A 7,749-nucleotide genomic window follows, 5' to 3' on the forward strand; every position below is an offset into this window, starting at 1 on the left:
CTGTCTCTCCCTGCTGGGTGGGGGGGACCCCAGTAACCCCCATTGGGGTGTCAGGTCACACCAGTCTCTCCCTGCTGGGTGGGGGGACCCCAGTAACCCCCATTGGGGTGTCAGGTCACACCAGTCTCTCCCCGCTGGGTGGGGGGGACCCCAGTAATCCCCATTGGGGTGTCGGGTCACACCTGTCTCTCCCCACTGGGTGGGGGGATCCTAGTAACCCCCATTGGGGTATCGGGTCACACCTGTCTCTCCCCGCTGGGTGGGGGGATCCTAGTAACCCCCATTGGGGTATCGGGTCACACCTGTCTCTCCCCGCTGGGTGGGGGGACCCCAGTAACCCCCATTGTGGTGTTGGGACACTTTGTAACATTTTCCCCCCAGCCATGAGAGCTGCAAACATTGTGGTGAGGCTGGGACGTCACCCAGGTAGTTGGGGCCGGAGCCCTGCCCCGTTGGCCTCCCAAGAGCGTGTCTGAACCCCTGGAGGGAGCGGCTGGGCCAGGAGAGCTCGGGGCTAGCGGAAGGGGGCTGTGTGGTTAAAGCCCTAGGTTAGGACTCAGGAGATCCAGGTTCTGCCTATGTGACCATGGGAGAGTCACATGCTACTTCAGGGCCCTGTCTGTACGGGGGGGAGCGCAGGAGAGAAACCTCCCTTTGCCTATATGGAAGGGAAGCTCTTCGGGGCAAGGGACAGTCTCTCACCCTATGTCTGGGCAGCGTCCGGCACGATGGGTCTCTGATCTCAGTCGCTGCGTGTCTGTGCAGCGCCCGGCATGACTGGGCCCTGATCTCAGTCACTGTGTGTGTGGACAGTACCTGGCGCGACGGGGCCCTGATCTCAGTCACTGTGTGTGTGGACAGTACCTGGCGCGACGGGGCAGTGATCTCGGTTATTGTGCGTCTGTGCAGGGCCCAACCTGATCTCGGTTGGGAATTCTAAATGCTCCTGCCATGCAAATAATAATAATAGTGCACCCAAACTTTTTGGCAAACGTTCGCAGAAAATCCGGTTGGTTGGTGACCCAGTCGCTGATCAAACAAGGGGATGAATGAGTTCACAGAGTGGAATTTACCCTGGGGATACACAACCACTGACATGCCCTCTGTGTCGCGGGGAATCTCACCGTGAGCCAGCAACGGTCCTGATCCTCTGATTAGTTGTGTCTAGACCTGGTTGGGATTTTTTTTTTTACAGGGTTTTTTTTTTGACAGAAATGGCTTTTCCTTGATTAAAAGTTTGGCATATTTTGACTTTGCAGAAACTGCAAATGAAATATTTCCTTGCAGGTTAGTTTGATATTAAACTGCCTCTGCTAATGGGCTGTCATGCCTCATGGGAGTTGTAGTGCAGATCCTTCATGCCCCCATTCTCTCCTATTGGCCAGGCTCCTTGGATGGACTACTTCTCCCATGGACCATGGTGTCCTCTGAGAGCGAGCCAGATGATGCATCATGGGAATCATGAATCTGTGGTGAACCATGGGATATGCAGTCCACCCAGGAAGTTCAGCCCATAGGGGCATGAGGAACAGCTCCTATCACAGATGCAGTTTAATGTCAAACCACTAGAAAATGAAACGTTTCCTCATTTCCCAATCAACATTTCTGGAATGTTTCATTCCGTGAAAATTTTTGGCCATATTTGATTTTTTTGGAGAAAAATCAGATGTCAGAATATCGGAATTTCCTGCAAGACAGAAACTCCGATTTTCACTCGGCTCTTCCCATGTAGCTAAACCGCTGACAGTGGTGTCATTGTAGGCAGAATTCACCCGACTCCAGCTACATGCGTGGGGAGGTACATAAGAACATAAAAACATAAGAACGGCCATATTGGGTCAGACCAAAGGTCCATCTAGCCCAGTATCCTGTCTCTGACAGTGGCCAATGCCAGGTGCCCCAGAGGGAATGAACAGAACAGGTAATCATTAAGTGATCCATCCCATCGCCCATTCCTAGCTTCTGGCAAACAGAGATAGGGACACTGTCCCTGCCCATCCTTGCTAATAGTCATTGATGGACCTGTCCTCCATGAACTTATCTAGCTCTTTTTGAACCCTGTTATAGTCCTGGCCTTCACAACATAACTCTGGCAAAGAGTTCCACAGGTTGACTGTGCGTTGTGCGAAGAAATACTTCCTTTTGTTTGTTTTAAACCTGCTGCCTATTAATTTCATTTGGTGACTCCGAGTTCTCGTGTTATGAGAAGTAGTAAATAACACTTCCTTATTTACTTTCTCCACACCGGCTATGATTTTATCGAACTCAAATATATCTCCCCTTAGTCATCTCTTTTCCAAGCGGAAAAGTCCCAGTCTTATTACTCTCTCCTCATATGGAAGCCGTTCCATACCCCTTGTAATTTTTGATGTTCTTTTCTGAACCTTTTCCAATACCAATTTATCTTTGGTGAGATGGGGCAACCACATCTGCATGCAATATTCCAGATGTGGGCACACTATGGATTTATATAGAGCAGTGGTCACCAACCGGTAGATCACGATTGACTCGTTGATCGTGGAGCCCCTGACAGTCGATCTCAGTCTCAGTCTAGCGTTGCCAACCCTCCTGCAGCCAAACCAGGAGATCGGCCGCTAACAGTCCGGCGGTGCAGCGGGGCTAAGACAGGTTCCCTGCCTGCCCTGGCCCCTTGCCGCTCCCAGAAGTGGCCAGCATGGGGGATCTCCAGGCACTGCCCCCCACAGCTCCCATTGGCCAGGAATGGGGAACCGCGGCCAATGAGAGCTGCAGGGGCAGTGCCTGTGGAGTGGGGCAATGCACGGAGCCACCTTCCCCTCCCCCTCAAGGAGCCACGACTGGACATGCTGGCCACTTCCGGGAGCGGCACGGGGCCAGGGCAGGCAGGGAGCCTGCCTTAGCCCTGCTGTGTCACTGCCCGGGAGCTGCCTGAGGTAAGCGACGCCCGGTCAGAGCCTGCACCCCGAACCCTTCCCACACCCCAATCCCCTGCCCCAGCCCTGAACCCCCTCCTGCACCCCAACCCCCTGCCCAAGCACTGAGCTCCCTGCACCCAAACTCCCTCCCAGAGCCCGCACCCCGTCCTGCACCCCAACCCTTGGCCCCAGCCCTGAGCCCCTTCCCGTACTCCTCCCACACCCCACACCCCTCCTAAAGCCTGCACCCCCTCCTGCACACCAACTCCCTGTCCCAGCCCCCTCCCAGAGCCCACACCCTGCACCCCAACCTGCTGCCTGAGCCATTAGCCCCCTCCTGGAGCCAGCACTCTGCACCCCCTCCTGCACCCCAACCTCCTGCCCCAGCCCTGCGCCCTCTCCTGCACCTAAACTCCCTCCCAGAGCCCACACCCTGAACCCCAACCCACTGCCCCAGGCTCAGGCCAGAGCCCCTCCCACGCTCCGAACCCCTTGGCCCCAGCCCAGAGCCCACATCCCTTCCTGCACTCCAACCCCTTGTCCCAACCCGGTGAAAATGAGTGAGGGTGGGGAAGAGTGAGGGACAGAGGGAGCGGGGATGGAGAGAGCAGGGCGGGGCCTCAGGGAAGGGGCGGGCAAGGGTGTTTGGGTTTGTGGGTTTACTGTTATTTCTACATTTTCTTTGAGGTAGATCCTGGGTTGCACTTAAATTCAAAAAGTTATCTTGTGCTTTAAAAGGTTGGAGACCACTGATATGGAGGCATTATGGTATTTTCTGTCTTATTCTCTATCCCTTTCTTAATGATTCCCAACATTCTGTTCACTTCTTTGACTGCCGCTGCACACTGAGTGGATGTTTTCAGAGAACTCTCCACAGTGACTCCAAGATCTCCTTCTTGAGTGGTAACAGCTAATTCAGATCCCATCATTATGTTTTCCCATGTGCATTACTTCTAATTTATCAACATTAAATTTCATCTGACATTTGGTTGCCCAGTCACCCAGTTTTGTGAGATCCTTTTGTAGCTCTTCGTACTCTGCCTGGGACTTAACTATCTTGAGTAGTTTTGGATCATCTGCAGACCTTGCCACCTCTTTGTTTACCCCTTTTTCCAGATCATTGATGAATATGTTGAATAGGACTGGGCCCAGTACAGACCCCGGGGGACACCACTATTTACCTCTCTTCATTCTGAAAACTGACCATTTATTCCTACACTTTGTTTCATATTGTTTAACCAGTTACCAATCCATGAGAGAACCTTCCCTCTTATCCCATGCCAGCTTACTTTGCTTAAGAGCTTTTGGTGAGGGATCTTGTCAAAGGTTTTCTGAAAATCTAAGTCCACTATGTCCACTGGATCCCCCTTGTCCACATAGAATCATAGAAGATTAGGGTTGCAAGAGACCTCAGGAGGTCCAACCCTCTGGTCAAAGCAGGACCAACCCCAACTAAGTCATCCCAGCCAGGGCTTTGTCAAGCCGGGCCTTAAAAACCTCTAAGGATGGAGATTCCACCACCTCCCTCAGTAACCCATTCCAGTGCTTCACCACCCTCCTGGTGAAACAGTTTTTCCTAATATCCGACCTAGACCTACCCCACTGCAATTTGAGACCATTACTCCTTGTTCTGTCATCTGCCACCACTGAGAACAGCCTAGCTCTATCCTCTTTGGAAACCTGCTTCAGGTACTTGAAGGCTGCTATCAAATCTCCCCTCACTCTTCTTTTCTGCAGACTAAATAAGCCAGTTCCCTCAGCCTCTCCTCATAAGTCAAGTGCCCCAGCCCCCTAATCATTTTCGTTGCACCCCTCAAAGAATTCTAGTAGATTGGTGAGGTGTGATTTCCCTTTACAAAAACCATGTTAACTCTTCCCCAACAAATTATGTTGTCTGACAATCTTGTTCTTCACTATAGTTTCAACCAGTTTGCCCAGTACTGAAGTCAGGCTTACCGGCCTGTAATTGCCGGGATCACCTCTGAAGCCCTTTTTAAAAATTGGCATCACATTAGCTATCCTCAGGTAATGATGATAACGATGCAATCTCCTATTTAGACAGATAAAATCTTGCAGCAAAGAAGTGGGTTATTTTTTTAATGATCTTGAATACCAAAAAAAAAAGGTAAAGACACACTTAAAATGAACCATCCACAAACAAATCCCTCTCTAAATTATGATATATTAAAACAGACTCTATTAACCCCTTTTCCAAAGCAAATATTTAAATAGAAAGCCATTTACAAAAAAAAAAACAAAAAACCAACAACAAAAATCTAGAACAATTCCTCCCCCCGCACCAGGCTTCACACTCACGGGGCCCAATTTGTCTGTGGCATAACTAATTCCCTTGAACGTAACAGTGGAATCCTGCCATGTGTGGATCTACAGGGTTTGGGGATCGCCTGGAGAAGCTCTCGGGAACTGTAACATTTCGGCAGAGAATTCCATATGCCTTGGGAACTACGAGGGCTGCTCCCAGGCTCCGAGTTCGAGGCCAGGGGCTGGATGTACAGCTCTTCTGGGACATGTTTGAAACAGACACGGCTGCTCGCCCAACGCTGCGGAGGACTCTCCATTGCCGCTGAGCTCAGTGGCACCGCTCTGGTAGCTAATGGCACAGAACTAAGGGCAGGATCCCAGCTGGTCTAGTGACTGTCTGGCGCGGTCTCCCAGGAGGTGGCCAGGACAAGGGGAGATGTGGAATGTGTTCATCCCACCTGGCCATTACCTTGGGGAGAGACTTTGCCCTGCTCCCTTGAAAGATTTGGAGGGTGGGAGTGGAGGTGGGGATGGGGAGGGTATTTTCCACACCGAGAAAAGGAACCCCTGGTCACAGGATGGCAAGGGGCCTACACAGGGCCCAGCACAGGAGCTGGTCTCTCGTTCCTTTCCCCATGTCGTGCCTGGTGGACAATGGAAAGGAACGTCTTACACTTGGGCGGGTAGGTGGGGGAACGGCGTCTGCCCCTCGCCCCCGATCTCTGCAAGCGGCCTTGGTTCTCCAGAGGGGGGCCATTACGAGGCATTGAGCAGGGAGCGGCTGTACAGGCTCTGGTAGTAAGAGCCGGTTTCGCTGAGCGAAGTGGCCGTCTCGTAGGCGTGTTTGCCGTCCGGCGCAGGGGGCGAGCCGTAGCCGCTGTAGGCCATGGCCTGCTCGTAGGCCTTCAGGTCAATCTTGTGGCTCTGCTCGGAGGACATCAGGTTGGTGATGGAGAAGGGGTGATTGAAGTTGTACTGAGGGTCCATTTTGAGGTCGTTTGGGAGGTCCATATTGGTGATGGAAGGGGGGAAGTAGTGGCTATTCATGGGCTGAGAGATGGGGGAGGCCTCGGAGGCCGGGGATGAACCTTGCACGCCAGAACAGTCCAACTGGACCAGGCCCCTTTGCTCCTCAGAACTGTGGGAGGCATCTGAGTGGCCCGACTCGGCCCCTTCAGAAGCGGTGTTGGGACTTTGGCCTTCCTGGAGCCGCTCAGGGTGTTTGGGAGCCTGCTCCTGGGTGCCGGATGGCTTGGCGTTGGGTTTCTTGGCCTTGTCTTCGATCTTGAAGCGCTTCTGGCGCCGCAGGTAGCAGCCGTTCTCGAACATGTTGCCGGAATTGGGGTGCAGGGCCCAGTAGGAGCCTTTGCCGGGCTTGTCCGGGGAGCGGGCCACTTTGACGAAGCAGTCGTTGAAGGAGAGCGAGTGGCGGATGGAGTTCTGCCAGCGCTGCTGGTTCTCCCGATAATACGGGAAGAGGTCCATGATCCACTGGTAGATCTCGTTGAGGGTCAGCATCTTGCTGGGGGCCTGCTGGATGGCCATGGTGATGAGGGAGATATAGGAATACGGGGGCTTGGCATGAGTCAGCGTGCGCCGGTATGACTTGTTGATTTCCTTGGGCCGGTTGATGCCCGAGGCTGGGTACCCCAGAGGGGCCAGGGACTGGCTCACGTTCGGGTAGGGGGATAGGGAGTTGATGGTGGGCGCCTGGGTCCCCAGTGGCGTCAGCACCGGGCTGACAGGTGACGTCATAGCGGGAAGGCCCATGGGGCTGGTGGAGCTGGTCAGCCCGGTGAGGGAAGGGCTATTCGGGTAGGTCATGTTAATGGAGCTGGGGGAACTAAGCGAGTTGAGCGTCATGTAGGAGTTGATGGTGTTCATCGGCCCCAGGCTGGAGGTCATGGTGCTCACAGATGGATAGACCTAGGGGAAGCCAAGGGACAGAGTTAGCCATGCAACTACCACAGAGGGCTTCGGCCTAGTCCAGGGGTGGCCTAGTCGAGAGGGTCAGTTACGTGAGGCAGGGCAGTATCTCACCCACCAAGGGCTGGCTTCGGCTCTCAGTAACACTACGGTAAATATGGACACAGTGGAGTTACTCCTGGTTTGCACTAGTGGAATCAAGAGCTGGATTTGGCCTCAAAGGGACAGGATGGGGATGGGTGGTAGCAGGGAAAGTAATTCAGGAGTGTGTAAGATAGAGGGCTGAATTCTGATCTTGTGTAAACTGGAGTGAATCCAGATTTACACCAATGGATCTGAGATCAGAATCCAGCCCCCCGTTCCCAAGACCGCCATTTCTGATGCGAAAAAGGAGCAGCAAAACCGGCTTCTTTTCACTACCGAACCAGCCAGCTCTCCTTCATGCCTGCGAAGGAGAAACAGGAAGGCCACAAACCCAGTAGTTTGCCCCCTTCTCCGGTCACCTTTAAAGCGGAGTTTATTAAATAAACAGCTTAGTGCCATTCAAAGTGGGATCCGAGACTCGGGTGTAACAATGGCGCCTGCTATTTACCCTAGATAGGCTTGAACAGAAAGGGTTCATTTACGAGCGCTGCCCTGCTGCCAATCAATGCGTTTGGTGCCACCT

At 53.1% G+C, this 7,749-nt stretch overlaps 1 protein-coding gene across 1 annotated transcript; it reads right to left on the reverse strand.

The window, feature by feature from the left end:
- Positions 1–4,977: 4,977 nt before the first annotated feature.
- On the reverse strand, positions 4,978–7,387 carry FOXA3 (forkhead box A3). Its single transcript, XM_034793062.1, has one exon. The coding sequence runs from the start codon at positions 7,059–7,061 to the stop codon at positions 5,913–5,915; it is 1,149 nt and encodes a 382-aa protein (XP_034648953.1). The 5' UTR covers positions 7,062–7,387; the 3' UTR covers positions 4,978–5,912.
- Between the last annotated feature and the right edge of the window lie 362 nt (positions 7,388–7,749).

The sequence above is a fragment of the Trachemys scripta genome, chromosome 16 (genome assembly GCF_013100865.1).
Source record: "Trachemys scripta elegans isolate TJP31775 chromosome 16, CAS_Tse_1.0, whole genome shotgun sequence".
Lineage (NCBI taxonomy): Eukaryota > Metazoa > Chordata > Testudines > Emydidae > Trachemys > Trachemys scripta.